Raw genomic sequence first — 17,374 nt, forward strand, 5'->3', positions numbered from 1 at the left:
TAGAAAATCAATTATCAACTAAACTGTTATACACAATCTTTAATCAAATGGAACAACCTTAAAATTGTACAACACATACACATTAAGTAACTATACTGATAACACGAACAAAACCGAAGATCGATTACCTATGTACAACACTTAGACGATAAGATAAACATTACCGGCCAGTCAGTCAGCAATCGCATAGCAAGCAATAAAGACCGCAACCACCACGCGCGCGAGTTTCTAAAACGAACATATAAAGTGAACTTACATCTATATCAATAAATCAGTTTCTTCAATAAAGTGTGAAGTTTTAGAGAAGTTTGGAGTGCTTTGAAGGATTAAGGACAAGGAATTGGGAAAGAAAGGACAAGGACTTTGGAGGATCAATCGTTGTTTGGACAACTTTCCGGTTTGTTGCGAAGGAAATTGGGCTGCAAAAGAAACTCCCACAACAGAGGTGAACGTTGGGTCGAACCACAGAAATCCCAGGTAATTCGCTCAACCCACGAATCATAGAACAATACCTTTAAGAATTCTAGAAATGGTCACTGACCGAATACTGAAAGAATACTGACGGAATCAATGAAGAAACTTCTGAGAGAATACCTGTAAATTTCCGGTGGAAGCTTTGAAGAAATGTCTAGAGTAGTATCCGAAGTACCTTCTGGAAATACTTCTGGACGTATTTCTGGTGGATTTTTTTAAAAACTTTTGCAGTAATTCATACAGAAATTCCTGAAGCAAATCATAGAGAAGTTCATGGAAAATGACCTGAAAGAATTAGTTATAAATATTCTAGCAATATTATATGATGAATTTCTAGATGAACTGCTGAAGAAAATCTTTGAGGAAATTCTGTAAAAATCTCTGGTGTACTTTAAAAGAATCGTAGAGGAATCTCCCAACTTGTGGACGTAGCATTTTGAATAATTTCGTTAAAAAGAGTAGAAAAGTTTGACAAACAGTTTTTAATCAAAACTTAAGTTAAAAAATCAAATGTTTAAAACATCGATATTGTAAAATTCAAAAATTTCTTCGAAATTTTTAATATTCCTAACAGTTGAACAGATTTTATGAAGCTTTAAAAAGATTTTATATTGTATGTGTGTCCAAACTATTTTATTTATAAATCTATATAAATAAAAATGGAATGGTGTTTGTATGTCACGAAATGGCTTACGAACGGGTCAGCGGATTTGGATGATTCTTTCTCCATTTTGTTCGTCAATTTATTCCGGTAATTCTTTACAAATTCTTCCAATAAAGATGGTGTACTTTAACTTATTTGTCTTCAATTTGTCTATAAATATTTTAAATATTTCCAAGGGATTGCTAAGAAGCTCGTTTTCTGTTGCCTCTTATAAAACGATAGTATAGGTGACGATGATGAAGTTTAGTTGAAATACTAATGATGTTGAATGTATGAAAATCGCTAATTTCAAATATTACAATTGTTATTTTTCTTACAAGATAGAATGTTTGCTGAATGGATTAGAATTTAGCGAATAATTACGGAAATCTTAAACAAATTAAGATATTTTGTTGATCATATTCACTGAAATCTGTTTCTCAACCACGAAAAATAAAAAAAAATCCTTTAAAATAATAAAATTTCTGTTTAATATATTTTAAAATATTTTGACCAATATTCATTGCTGTTAGATTTATCAATCCGAACTTGTTTTAGGTTTGAACAATATCAAAAGTACTACAAATCAAATTTAACCTTGATTTAACCAAATTAAATTTGAACTGCGAACCAAAATTATGTAACTTAAACAGGAAATAAGTTAGTTTAATCGGTTTTCCAAATGATTTTTGAGCGCAACGATATATCAAACTATGATTTGTCAGATTGCCCTGACGTTTCAATCAGTAATTTATATCAAAATTTAAATTTCTGGATTGTACTGTTTCGTTTTAGCCAAATCTGAGGAAACAAATTAAAAAAAAAAATGAAGGGGGGGGGGGGGTGCTTGATATGCTACGTATTTTCCAAGGGGGGGTATCAGCATTTGTGACGAATTGCTACGAGAGGGGAAGGGGATGTAAAAAATCAGTGAAAAAATACTACGTCATTTGTGGACGGCCCCTTTCTGAAAAAATCCTTAGAAGAGTTCTAGGAAGAATTTCTAGAGGATTCCTTGTACATTTTTTTAAAGAAATTCTTAAAGAATTTTTGGATACACTCCCAGAGGAATTTTAGAACGAATTTGTGGAGGAGTTTCTGGAGGAATGTGTCAAGAAATTTGATAGAAAGTTCTTAAAAAAGTCATAAGAAGGCTCTATATTAAATTATGAAGAAGCTCTGTAGTCAATATATAAAGATTTTTCTGGATTAATATCTAATGTTAAACTCTGTAGGGATTTCTGAAGTAATCTTTGAAAGAATCTCTGGAGAATTTTTTTAACCCTTTCCTTCCCATGGTAGCACAGGTGATCCACCACTTTGCGTATGTCGTATATAACCTATACAAGTTAGATCATATCCATTTTTACACCACATGTTCACATATGTTTCATGAAATAATGTACAAAGTTTCATAAAAAAACAATCACTTGGATTTTCAGTTAAAGCATAATAACCGAAGTAAAATCAGCATTTTTTTCTAATTTAAATAAAGTAGATTTTCAAACTTCTATATTTAGAAATATAAACATGATTTTCACCAAACAAAAATAAAAACAAGCTAAATTGAATAACTTTTCCAAGATTCAGTTGAGTTTTTAGAATATTCTTTACACAAAACTATTGATTTTGCGGAAAATTAGGTGGATCACTGGTGATCCATTGGGAATAAAACGACATTTTCGTCAATTCTGTTCTAACCTCTCTTTTCGAAAACAAAACTATCATCATATCTTGGAAAGTGATTTTAATTTGGAAAGAAAATTGTAAGACGCTGTGGGCGATCAACAAACCAAAATACTCAGCAGTAGCTATAAGCACGGTATGACGAAGTAGAACATTAATACCGTTGAATACCGTTCTGTGCAAATATCAATAATCATTCAGTTCATTTAAATACATTAAGTGTGATGTTTGCTTGTGTCTCAAAAAATACAAAAACTATTTCCCAGCTTTTTATTTTATTCCAGAATTGACGAGAGGTGTGCCGAACACACTGTTCAAATAAATTGTATGAGTAAAAACAATGAAATAGAAAAATATTGATGCTTCTTTCTTACCCTAGTTGCAGTCATCTTCCCAATGGATCACAGGTGATCCACCACAAAAAATATTTTTTTCATTTCTATTCATATTTTCGAGTAAAACTTTACATCTTTTGTTCTGGTGATTTATCCAGATATCACATTTTCTATTTTTAAACTACAAAAAACCTCGTGGGAAAGAAAGGGTTGAGGAGAACTGGATTTTTTGCATGAAATCTCAGTGAAATTTCTGAAGGAATCTCTTATGGTTACTTCCACGGTGTACTTATTAAGAAGGTGATATATTCCGAAAACTGACAGCTACTTGACGACGTCATTCCTATCTACCTTGAACAAATTTGCGAAAAAAATGATCTAGTGGTCCGGAAGGTATATGGTACGATAGGAGCAACCCGGGAGCATCATGACAGCTGCAATATAACGTCAGTGTACCGAAAAATTTTGGTCCGTGGTACTGTCAAACTCAATGAATTCATGGAGTGTGCTCAAAATAGGGCGTAAACTAGAATTATGCTTGACGGACATAAAAAAGTTTTACAATTTTTGTTTGGCATTTGTAATATCATTATGAACGAGTGATCACCAAATTGCGATTCACTGGAATGATTTGTACGGTCTTCGGGAAGATTTTGTATGGCCCACGAGCGAGTTTTGAAAAATGATGTGATGTGGCCCGCATGCTGTAAGTTGCTTATAGTAACCGATTGTTTAAGAAATTAGTTTTTGACCACTTTGCAATTCAAAGCAAGACAAATTTGTTAGGGATCGTTCAAATATTACGTAACACAACATGGAAGGGAAGGGGTCTTTTGTAGTGTTACGGTCCAAACAATATATATAAATTTTCCATACTTCAGGGAGGGAGGGGGTTTGAATTAGCAAATTTCTTCGTTACGTAATGTTTGAATCATCTCTTAGATATTTACGATGTTCATTATTTATGGGAAATTGACTGTAAATATAAGCTTGAAATCAATCTGAGATCATATTCAACTTTTAACTCGCATTTTCTTTTGCAGATTTGAACACTTTTTTTTCTTATACTCTACCAGATGTCTAAGTTTCAATCAGATATGCTTATTGGATGAACTATCCAGCTGTTTACGAGCACTAATATCACCACAAATTAGCCCACTTTTAAGAAAAAGGAATCTAGTGTTCTAACGTTTGACTTGGGTCGCTTGATATGGACTTATCCACCGGTGCACTAAATTACCTCAGTCCAAGAATTTTGACACTTGATCGAAACACATGGGGAGGTTTGAGAAACGTGAGCCGCTAAAGTGTCAAAATTCTTGGACCGAGTGAATCTATCACACGGTGGACAAGTCAAAAGTGGTTTCTGCGCTCGTGTACATACACATTACATGTCACTAACACTACTTAAAGAGTGCTGGTGGAAAATATAAACAAAGATCAGCTGTTCCCAGCAAAATCAAACGGCAGTATTTTCAACCAGCAAATTTGCGCATATGTTCGTGACACCGCTCGGCGAGAGTTCGACTGACCGGACCCAAGCCAAACTTCAATATGTTGGATCCTTACCAGAAAGTAAGCTAACTTTTGGCGGCCATTATCGCTTTTAAAAATCTGGATAGTTCATTCAATGGACTTATCCACGGTCTTATTCGATCTAAATATGTTTACATAAAATGACATCCGCACCAACACGAATGTTCACCGGATGAACAATGCGTGGATGAATGTGCAACGAAATCGTTAATTTTTCTGTATACATCGTCCGCAGTAAAGATTTTATTATCGCTGTAAGTTGCAGCGTGACGACATTGTATATAAGTTCATAGGCTTATTTGATTGAAACTTAGACCTCTGGTGGTGAGTATGAGAAAAAGTGTTCAAGTCCGCTTAGAAAAAAGATTCGATCTTATTGAAAGCCGTTCAAATAAAAACACAAGGACACCGTCTTCAGCCATTTAGCTGCACAGACTGTAATTTAACACTAGACAACGGACAAGCATACTCCAGTGGCGAAGCCGAGAAACATTCTGTAGGAAGCATGATTAGATGTAAATATATAACTAATACCCATGTAAATAAATTTAGGAAATAATGTAAAAAAAACGAAACATCATCGCTTTTTTTACATTATTTCCTAAATTTATTTACATGGGTATTAGTTATATATTTACATCTAATCATGCTTCCTACACATTCCTGACGAAAAGTTTCGATGGCTGAAGCGGGAATCGAATCCACACCCCATACCACGATGCGCTTAAATGCCTGACGGCACTAACCACACGACCACGAGGCCCAAAATATTTTATTTTATGGCCAGCGCTTACTTTTAAGGGCATAAAAGCGATCCTCAAAATCAGTTAGGCTGGTTCTGCGATCTGTCAAACTTGGGTACCTTTTACACTACCTAGGGATCAAATGCAGTACTAGAAGTGGTACCCAATGTTAGTCTGAGTGGGACGGGCCTGGTGACATATGTACTCTAGTGCTGCGTGCTGCCTTTGCCTTTTGGCGAGGGTGCGAAAAAATGCTAAGCAGACAGGCAACGAAAATTGAGCGAGGAAGATGTAGCACAAAACACACCATAGTAAAATTCCATCAAAAAAAGAATGCTCTCACAACTCCTTGAAGCGTGAGTAAAGGTGAGCATCGCAACAAGTGAAAGAGAGTACCAGAAAAATCCTCGCATTTTTTTTGCACTCTCATTCAAATCCTTCGAGGATCTGTGTTGAAAATCTTGAGTTCAATTTTTTCTCCTCAGAAATACGGCAAAATCGCCTCCTCTTTGCATCGGAGAGGTGTTTCTATCAAGTTTGCTAACAGGTCATTTAATCTTTTCACCGAATGAATTGGTGTGCTCTTAATTCATATGGTGCTTAAACTTGGTGATTTTATTAAATTTATTTCCATTGGCAGACGAAAATATCAGACTCGCCCTTATTTCATTTCATTCCATTCGTTGTTTTGCACCCGTCAACAACGAAACAAAATTCCGATCTGCCATAGTGAAAAATTGTGCCGGCAGCGGTGGATGGCCCCATTGTTTACGTTGCAAGTAGGTACGTGAAAATTGCGTTATCTGTCACTTCGCGGGGGGGTTGGATAGGAGTGACGTCACATGTTTACAATCAAACTTGATATTTACATCAGTATAGAGCCTGCCTTGTTAATTTTTATGCCGTGGTTACTTCTTTTGGAATTGTGAATGAATCGCAGAAGAAATTTATGAAGGAATCTGACAAAAATCCAGAAGGAATCCCTGGAGGACTGTGTATAAGTGGAATCTCTGAAGGAATCACGCTTGAAATAATTAAGGGAGGAATTCCTGGAAGATTTTCTGGAGGAATCCCTGAAGAATTTTCAGGAAGAACTCCTGAAAAAGGAATACTTTAAGTAATTTGTTGGAGAATTTTTGAAGGATTTTTATAGAAATTTTTGGAGAATTTCCGGAAGAAATCCCTGGAAAATTTGCTGTAGGGATCTCAAAAGGGATTTTTTTAAAGAATTTCTGACAGGAATGCTGGAGGATATTCTTGAGGAAATCATGGTAGAATTTGTGAATGCATTTCTTGCATCATATCTGGTAGAAATTCTTAAAAGTCTCTGATTACACTGCGGAACACGTTTTTGTCTCAAGCACCAAAATACCGCTATTTACTTAATTAAGGGTTGCTGAATCCATTGCCATTTTCAGGAATATCATAGCACGTCTAGTTTTAGAGATATTAGCTGTTGAAAATGCTACATTTTGCTATTTCAGCCAACTTGCATGCAAGTTTGTCAGCTTGTATGGCAATTTATTTGCTTAATTTGCTTCAGAACTCAAACTTACTGTATATAACAGTACTTTTCAACAATGTTCATAATATTCCCGATGCTCAAAGTTTGTTTTTTGTTGGTTTAGAAAAGTATTGTATTTTGCCATGTAAGAGAAACGAAGAATTTCGTATGGAGACTGCAAGCATGTTGAGAAAATCGATTTAACCTCAATTTAACCGTGTAATTTCAACCAAACTATATCTGAAATGAAAGTTTAAGTCCAATTTGGCATGCTTGGTATATTAGATCATAATATTTTTTGATAAATCATTGTTTAAATTTTATTTAAACATAAATGAAACCAGTATTTTATACAACTTTGGTGACATGTAGCTAAAAACTGTGACGTGCTGGAACATTTCTGAGAACGGCATTAGATTCAGCAGACCCAAATCTACTAGAGACACATAATTTGATTCTTGAGACACGCAAAAATGTCATTTTTGTTACGCTGTGTTATGCAACTTCCTCAGGAATTCCCGGCGTAATTTCGGAATGAATTTGTGAAAGAATTCCTTGGTTTTCCGGTAAATTAATAAAATAGGAAAACCTTTAGGAATTTTTAAAAGAATTTTTCAAGAAATTTCCTATGTTTATTTATGGTGGATTGTTTTAAGGAATGCCTAGAAAATTTCTTAAAGAATTTCAGGAGGTATTCCGCATTATAAGAGGAATCTATGGAGGATTTCCTGTATAAATTTTTAACAGTAATCCTGGTGGAGTCGATTGTGGATTTTCTGGAATAAATCTTGAAAGATTTTTTAAAGAAGTCTCATACCTCATGTAGTAATCCCTAGTGGTATTTCTGGAAGAATCGCTAAAGGAATTCCTGGAGGATTTTGCGGACGAATTTCTGGCGCAATTTTTGTTTCTAAAGGAGGAATAACTTGAAGAATTTGGTGGGGATTTTTTGGAGAAATTTCCGGATAAATTTCTGATGCAAATATCTGGAGAATTCTCTGGTGAAATTTCTTAAGAAACCCCTGTTGGAAGTTTTGGGAGAATTGTGAATTCTATTCCTTGCAGGATATTCTGTAGGAATCCCTCCCTCTCTACTGGAAACTTAAATATTGAATCCTGGTATATATGTTGCCATTGCACAATGGTCGGAAAAAAATGAAGTTTGGCCAAAACTAGTTTTATCGCTTTAATCGATGAAATATGTAATCTGAATATGTTATTTGGCGTTTTTATTGTTTTGAAGGGGTTATTCACATATTACGTAACTTTTTTTATAAGGTTTATTTTTTATTAAAATGCAATCAAATTTGGCTAAAAGCACAAACTTTGTTTGTATTTTAACGAGTTTGATAAAAAAATATGTATGAAGAGTGGTTAAATATATTTTACATCAACTTTGTATGAAAAATATCGTCAAAATGTATGAAAATATTGAATTATTCAAATAGCTCCAACATGCAAATCAGCAAATTTCTGCAAAAAATTTAAACGTTTTTTGTAAGATCTAAAGATGTATTTTAAAGTGCAATATTCGAAATGGCGGCGACATGACGCGACAAGAGTTGTTTTTCATGTTCAAAATCATCAAAATTACTAAAGTGTAATATTGAACAGTATCAAAGCTTCAACCAAATATTTTTTTCCATCCTCATGCTCGATAAAAGTATTGAACCATAAGCTTTCAGATAGTGCGTATCTTTGGGAAAATATTGCATTCCTTAAATATGAAATTTATACTTTATTTTATTGATACATTTTTCAATTTTTTGACTTCAGTTAGTTTGACGTCATAAAAGTCGTAGAAATTTAAATTTTAGCTCAATTTCAATTAAGGATCATAAAAATATAATACATGAGGTATATTTCAAAACGATAAAAATCATAAAAATCTCAAAAAAGTGTTTTGGTAGTTTTGGCCGCTCCTTTATATGGAGCCCGACCATTGTGCATTGGACAAATACCAATGGACAATGATTAGCTAAAATTCCGCACTAATAATATTTTTAATTAGTTTGTCTTCATTCTTCATAAATTACTTATAGATTTTGGTTTCATCCGATTGATAGCAGAAATTGAGCTTTTTCACATTCACGGGAACAACAGTCAATCAAAAATCAACGGTCGAAAATATTCTCCATCCCGGTCATGTTGGTGCAACAAGATTTTACAGTTCGTCAAGCGGTCGAACAAACATAAATTGGTTTGACTAACTTGGGGGCCGAGCCAATGTTGGTCAAACAGACTGAGCATCTGTGGGCTGCATAATTCAACAAGATGAGCGCTAAGATGGTAGAAAATTCATTCAACTGCTTAAAACCAAGATGGCCATCAGCTTTTTAAACCTCAAAACAATACTCCTGAGTATTGGCATTACGAAAATCAAGGATTTTTCAAAATCTGTTACATTAAAAAACAAGTAAAAAAAAATCAAACTGGTTTCGGAAAATTCAACCCATTTGCAACCTTATTTGTTCGAGCCGCTTTTTTTTGTAAAGAAATAGTCGATTAAAGTCGTGGGAAAGAGATGGTAAAGGGGTTAAGTTCAGGGTGACTGGAAGCACTGAGCAGCACCGAGCTCAGTGTAGAAGAATTGACCATTCGGCGTAGCGGATTGTAGCCCATCATGTAGTAGTAATCCTTGGCAGATTTATGTGAAGATTTCTGATGGATATTTGTTTATTCATTTGATTTTAGAACCAAAGTTCCTTTCTTTTACTTTTCAAAGATCGTACCAAACATGCTTCAAAGTAGTGTCCAAAATCCTGCAAAGGTGAAGGCTTGAGTTTGACAAGGATTGCGTCTGGAATGTGTTAAGAATCTTGTAACGCACTAGTAAAGATTGAAGAAAACGATTTAGAATCTCCCGGGAGAACTATAGGTAACCATTTGTAATGGTCCAAGAAATTCGTTACTCCGAATATTCGAAGCCATCCACCAAGGATCTAACAAAGAATTTGAAAAGCAACAGATAAATTGCCATGGATATCTCGCAACAAACCCAGCAATAATTTTGTCAAAAAGTTGTGAAAAAGTCTTTCGTAGAATCTGCTAACGATTCGAAAATAATTTTCTCAATAATCTATTAAAGATTCAGTCGGAGATCAAAAATAGATTCCGCCATGATGATAAAATTAGAACAACCTCATTGGCAGAAAGTCATGAGCTTATTGTTCAAACATCAGTTTTGAAAAACCTGACCTATGCCTTTCGTGACTTAGTGAAAAGATACAGATCTGAAATTAAATTATCATTAAGGAAACAATAACGGCTCTGCGGACTCCCTAAGAAACCGACTCGGAGGTACGTGGACCATCGGTTGGATACCGCTGTGCAGGGCTTCTGCTTGCTTTGAGGGAGTCCTACAATTTTCTAACTCTTACTTCACTTTCTATTGATGTGACCATGTGATATTTTACCGGCATTAAGGAGCACAATTGATTTTTTTTTCCACAATTTACCAATCACCAATTTGGTTGATTGTACCTTTTTATTAAGAATTCACATTGATCTGTTACAGTTGTTACAATATAATATATAATAGCAATAATAATAATAATAATAATCATATTTTTCTCTGCTGTGACTTTTTTGCTCTGTTACATATCTGTTATGACACGTTGATTTTCAATTTTTGTTTGAGTTTCACATCTTTATCATGAATGTGATGTTTTAAAATAAACCCGATAGTGACTGGTAAAATAAAGGTATAGAGTATTAAAATAAATTTTAACAAATCTCTTCGTTTCCTTCAACTTAAAACGAACGGAACGAAACGATGGATATTGGTGGTGCAATCACGTTCTAACAAAATAATATACTTTGTTGGTTCTTTTTTTTTTTTTTGAACTGCTATCAGTGATAAATGGCAAGTTTCGAGTAATTTTGGTTGTGTCGGAAATAAATATCCTCATTTTGTACGTTTCCTGTGTGTGTGTGTGAAGCTAATACACGGTGTCAGTCGAAAAATGAACATCTAGGAATATACAGATTGCACGCCTTGCCTTGGCCGAACTGGAGGAGTATGTCTTTTATCTCGTCGGAGTTGGATTGAGCTTCAGTTTTTTGAGGTTTTTGTTGGAAATGGAAAATTAAATGGTTTCACAAGGGTTAAGAGTAAGAAGTATTTTGTGCGAAAACACACATCGAATCTCTCTTTTTATCTGGGCTACAACTATAAGTGTATGGCAATAGTAATGCTAAATGTGTGTGTGTGTCACCTGTTGCTTCTCTATTCGTAGATTACACGGTCCTAGGAGATTCGGCTTACGCTTATTCGTTCCACGGTATAATACAAGTAGCTGTCCGCTTTTAGTACACGCGATTTAAAATAATGTTCAAAATCTCTTTACACCTACCATCATCTACTTGCGTCGCTTGACGGTGCCATGTTTGGAACCGGATCGGCTCTTCGATTTCCGCTTCCGTTGTTGCTTCTTGCCGGATGTAGCCTTTCGTTTGTGCCCGGATGGATCCTTCTTGGACTTAGATTTAGACTTTAACGCCAACGGGGACAGCCGGCGCCTGGTGTGCTGCAACCGCAGATGCAAGACGAGCTTGTACTTCCGGTCGAAACTGGCGCGACACAGTTTGCAGTGTTCCGTTCGAGGCCACGAGCCATGGCGCCAGCGGTTGTGCAGGATCAACGAAGTCTTGCTGTGGTAGTGGCAGTTGTCCATGTGCTCCAAACGCTGCTGGTTCTGGCAGATGCGACAGCAGAGCTTCCGCGAGATCAAACGGATCATGTGCTTGTCCCGAATGTCGCCGATTTGCGGTCGATCGGGGGTCGTGCCGGATGGTGGCTTGTAACTGATATTCAGCGGCGAGGCATTCAGTTCCGTGTCCAGCGCTAGATTACGCCGGGGTTGCTGCTGTTTGCGGCCGAGTCGTTTCTCCTCCTTGATGAAGATCACGTCGTCTTCGTCGACAGGGCCACCGTCCAAAGCGACGCCACGTGGTTTAACGGGGCGCACATCGGACAGCGTGCTGATCGAGACTTCCTTGTGATTGCGGAGGAACTCCGATAGGGAGAAGTTTTCGTCCTTGGGCGCCGCTCTGTCCTTCTCGATCGGCGAAGGCTTGCAGAACGCACTCGTTAAAAACATATTGTACGGTTTCTTATACACTCTATCAAAAATAGCTTCGTTTATATTCTTATTGTTAACGCTACTATTGTTATTGTTGCTGCTACCGTTGTTGTTCCGTTCAATTCCGTTTTCCGCGGGGCCATTGGTGGTTCCGTGGGTGGTGCTGCCGGTGGTCAGATCGATGACCTTGCCGCCTGGGACGACGGTGGCGGTCGGATGGCGCTGGACCAGGTTCTCCTTGTCGTTTCGGGAACTACTTTTGCGACGGCGCTGCTTGGAACCGTTATTGTTTGCCGGATCGCTGGTCACGTTGCTGTTTGTACTATTCTGGTGGTGGTTATAGTTGTTCGGTTGTTGGTGAGGATGATTCGCGGGAGGCGAAGTGCTAATCGATGTCGATGTCGCGTTCTTCTGTTGCAGTTGCTGCTGCTGTTGCTGAAGATGCTGTTGAGCAACGGCGGCCGTGGCCAACAGTTGGAGCAACGAGAGATGCTCCTCAGTCAGGTTGGCCATGGCCATCCCATTGGCGATGGGAATTTTGGCGCCACCGCCACCAGCTTGAGTAGTGGTAGTAGTGGTAGAGAGCGGAACCATCGTCGGCGGTGATAAACGGGACAACGGTGGCGAAGGTGATCCCGATGGTGAGCAGGATGCCGACGAGGACGCCGCTACCAGGAGCGATAGCTTGTTCGTTCCGTTAGTACTGCTGTGGCTGTTGCTGAAATGGTGGTGCTGGTTTCCGCCTCCCGCATTATGAAAATCCTGCGTGACGGAAGCTTTGTTGCGCCCTATCGCTTGCATGTTGAGTAAGCTGGAATGAGATAGACAAAGGGAGAGGATTAGACATTTGAAAATTCTCGTATTAGTTGTTTGCGTTGATCGCTTCAACACCAAGTTGAAAGCGTATCTTGTGCCATTTTCGAATCACGAAGTGACTCATTGCATAAAAGAAACCAAACATTAATCAACGAAACGAAAGGGACCAAACGGAAACCAGGAATACTACAGCTGTTTATAAGGATTGCTTAGAGAATCCGATCAAGTACACATGTCCTTTAGAGCTCTTTTTAAAATAACTGTGGGGTGTTTTCGTGAAATTACATCAGTTATTACTATAAAACCTTTTCATGATTTTCTCTAGGAATTTCTTCAGAAATTTATTCAAGCAATTGCCTATAGTTTCTTTTAGAAGTTATTTCGAAGATTTCCTCAGAGATTCATACCGTCATTCTTCTATAGATTTTTATCCGGACTTTCCTTAGTGGCTAGAGTCCGCGGCTACAAAGCAAAGCCATGATGAAGATGTCTGGGTTTGATTTCCGGTCGGTCCAGGAGCTTTTCGTAATGGAAATTTCCTTGACTTCCCTGGGCATAGAGAGTATCATCGTACCTGCCACACAGATATTGAGGTAGTCGGGGCGGTTAGGCCAATAGGGTGGAATGAGCCCCCCCTGAAAACTGCATGAATTCATGAAATTTTATCTGAAATAACATGCCAACCCAAAGCTGGCAAGGAAATGAAGCAATAGACATGCTATAAGTCAAACTCGAAAGAAAAAGAAATAAATAAAGTTCGAAAAAACTGCCCATATTGTCCCGAATGGCTCTTTCAAATTTCATCATTTTAAAATGATGATGTTTGGCTGTTAGAATGTTTTTTAATATATAGTATTATGCACGGAGTTTTTATAAATACTAATAACTTTCAAGTGTAGTAAAAATAATATAATTTTTATATTATATGGTCGGTGTTCAGACAGACTGGATCAAGTGTTTTTTGATGGTTTCAGGAAAACATCTTCCAGGCATTCGAAATATCCAAATATTTACTCCATTTGCTATAATAATGGAACTTATCTATTTGATGATGCATGTGTATTAGAACGGCGTCGGAAAAATCTAAATTGATGGAGTCTTTACAGTATCTTTAGAACGCCAAAATATCATCTAGTCCGGTCTGTCTGAACACCGACCATATGAGACAATTTTACAACCAATATTAGGGTTCTCATTTCACTCCATCGGTAAAACATCAATTAAAAATATGACAAATTTTGAAAAACTACTCAGGCTCGGTTAAAATCGGGAAACCGAGATTCGCACAGCCGAGCTCGTGAAAAAATTTAAGTGTGAAGGAATTCATTCAGTGGGGGCCTTCCTAAGCCTAATGGCAACGTATCCGGCTGCTAGAAATTTTAGTGACTTCCCTGGGTACGTAATACCAAGAAGAAGAAAAGAAAAGACACATAGAAGACATTTCTGAACGATTAGCTGGAGGGTTTATTCCTGTGAAATCTTCTGAAAGAGTTCATAGAATAATTCCAGGAACAAACCTTTGCGACATTTTCGAGGACTATGAAAAACTTCGATTAATGTTTCTGGTAGCATCGCACAAAAGTCCTAGAGGAGTCTTAAGAGGTGCCCTGAAGTAATTTCCGAACAAATTGCTTTAGCATTCAATAATTTCTTGCTATACTATGAAGTAATTTTTTTAACTAATTGCTATAACAATCTCCAAAGAACTTATGGACATTTTTTATAAAAATCTTTGGAGTTATTTCAGTACAAACAATGCTAGCGATATATCACTTCAAAACTGTTTCGAAGAAATTCTAGTTCGATCTATTTTGTTTGAAACGATCCTATGTTTGAAGAAACCCTGGGAAAAAAATCTTGCAATCCCTTTAGAAGCCTTTAGAAGTGTTTTGGAGTAAGTGTGTAAGTAAGTAGAGTAAGAGTTGTTTTTTTTAGAAATCTTTGAAAGTATTTCTAACACTCATCAAATATACTTCTCGTCGAAAAAAATGTAAAAAAAAACTCGTGAGAAATCCATCAAGGCAATTAAATTCTAATACAGATGTTTCATCAAACAGATAAGTTCCATTATTATAGCAAATAATGCAACTATTTTATCATTCCGAACGTATGGGGTACGCATTTCTGAAAGCATTAAAAAAACACTTGGTTCAGTCTGTCTAAACACCGACTAATTGGTCTTAATTTTTATGCACGTCTTTAGAAAGTATCTATTTTCGATGAGAGGTCTCTGAAGTCTCTCTTTTAACCAAAACGGTTTCTTGAGTCTCTTTTTTTCTTATTTGAATCGACTTTTAAAAAGGTGGTCAATGGACAACGATGAGAGTGTTTGTCATATGTATGCCTGTGCTTTAATAATTATTGATTTAGACTTTGCATTTAAAAAGCTGCCATAAACATTTTTTTATTGAAAATACTCAAGGAAATATTGAGTTATTGCTTTAGGAATTCTTACAGATATCCTTCAAATGGTTTCTTCAATAATTTGATGTTTTTCCTGAAATGTCTCCACGGATTTTAACTAAAATCGTTCTGATGATGCCCCCAGAGTTTCCGCCAATAATTTCTTCATGGACTTATCTTTAACTCTTTTGGTATTCATTCATAAAACTAAAAACATATTCTTGAAATAATTCCGACAGGCATATTCCAGAAATTCCGATAGTAACCCTCCAGATATTCATGTTTAAAAACTTCTTAGATTTTCTTCAGAAATTATGCCAGGAATTCCACCAGATTTTAAGCGATTTCAAAGGTTCCTTTAAGAGTTTCTAGGATCCTTTCATCAATATTAACTTAACGGATTCCCGTCTTACGAATTCTTTCTGGAATTTCATCAAAAAGTTCGCATTCAATTACACCAAGAAATGGTTAAAATATTCCTTCAGGAATTTATCCGAAATATGTCCACGAACCCCAAGGAATTCCGGATTCTGAATTTCTTCAATAGTTTTTTTTTTAATATATCTATGAATTCTACTGTGCCTTTGTACGAAAATTCACCAAGTAATTTCTCCAGGATATAAAGAGGATTCAACTATGAATTCTTCAAACCATTCCACATACGATACCTTATATTTTTCCGGAGTCTAGAGATTCATAAATTATTTCAGCAATTGATTCCTGCGGCCTTTGTAGAGAACAAATTTCTTGGCATTTCTCCAGCAATTTTATTATGATTTCCTACAGAACTTTTCAAAATATTTATGCAAAAAACATTCTATGTACTACTTTAGCTTCTTCAAGGATTCTATGTGAAATGAAATTCTTCATTGATTCCATCAGGGGTTTCTTAATAAAGGTTTCAATGATTATTTTTCGTTGGGTTCTTCAAGTAATTCTAGAAGACGATAAGTCTAGAAATGTGTCTCAGGCTTATTTTTATTAGAAATATATATTCAGGGATTCGTCCAAAAACTGAGTAAGTTCCCCACATTCCTCCGAAAATTCTCATAGAATACTGTCGATAATTCCACCACGTGTTCGTTCAAAAGCTTATGCATGGAAAACACGTTAGAGATAATTCTTGTTTTTAATGGAGTTTTCTATTTATTTATCTATTTATATTCTTATTCAATTCCGGAAAATAAAGATTTTTAAAGATTTCTTAAGACATACATCCTAAAATTCTGTCAAGAAATTACAAGAAGATTTGCTTTAGGAGTTTAACCACGAGTTCCTCATAACAGAATTCTTGAAATTCCATAGTTGGGTCCTAAAATTTTTAACGTAATCTTGTTTTTATTTGATAACACGAAAGAGCATGTTACTGCAACTACTTTAGCATTTTTTTTCCCGCTCAAAGAACGACTATATCATGTTTCAGATTTAATTTAAAAATTTGATCCATAAATGAACATTGACACTTTTGATCATGTTTGACGTTCGCTTAGTCGACAAAACACCACAGGGGTTTTAGGTTTAACACTGGGAGTTGTTTCTATCTGACGTTTCGGAAGGGACACGGAAAACAAAAAACACCCGAAATTTGAGTTTAAACCAAGTGATGTGAAAAAATCTAAAAGAAAATTAAAAAATGCCTGCTACTTCAATAATTGTGGGCTTCGTGGCCGTGCGGTTAGCGGCGTCAGTCGTTTAGGCGTATTGTGTCACTGAGTGTGGGTTCGATTCCCACTCCGGTCGGTGGAAACTTTTCGTCAAACGAAAAATTCATCACTGGGCTGCTGGGTGTTATGTGTTGTCCGTTGCCTTATGTTCGTGATTGTTCAGTCTGTGCAGCCTTTGGCTGAAGACGGTGTAAATTGTCTTTTAACATTAATTTAAGACCTACTTTTATCAAAACAATACATTTTAAACGAAATTTAGAAAAAAATATTTTGCTTCGATATAACGTAACGAAAATAAAAATCGAGTAACGTTATATCGAGGTATTACTGTATTCATATAATATAATCAACATTATAATATAACATTTTTTCTATTACTTTAGAAAATCTTGTAAAAATTTCGCAAGAGTAAGTTCTTTAGGAAATCATTATTCATCAAGCATACATACACAAGTTTTAATAGAAGTTATCCTAAGATTTGATTTA

General features: G+C 36.1%; 1 protein-coding gene across 5 annotated transcripts in view; it reads right to left on the bottom strand.

Annotated features, from left to right (window-relative positions):
* Window positions 1–10,359: 10,359 nt before the first annotated feature.
* The window catches only part of LOC5578279 (protein charlatan), a 153,820-nt gene continuing 146,805 nt past the window's right edge, over window positions 10,360–17,374 (bottom strand). For all 5 annotated transcript variants that reach the window (XM_021851484.1, XM_021851483.1, XM_021851485.1 and 2 more), the window contains one exon: window positions 10,360–12,816. In XM_021851484.1, the coding sequence (XP_021707176.1) occupies window positions 11,283–12,816 (1,534 nt within the window). In that variant the 3' untranslated portion in view covers window positions 10,360–11,282. The remainder of the gene's footprint in view (window positions 12,817–17,374) is intronic.

This window comes from Aedes aegypti, chromosome 3 (assembly GCF_002204515.2).
Source record: "Aedes aegypti strain LVP_AGWG chromosome 3, AaegL5.0 Primary Assembly, whole genome shotgun sequence".
Taxonomy (NCBI): Eukaryota; Metazoa; Arthropoda; class Insecta; order Diptera; family Culicidae; genus Aedes; species Aedes aegypti.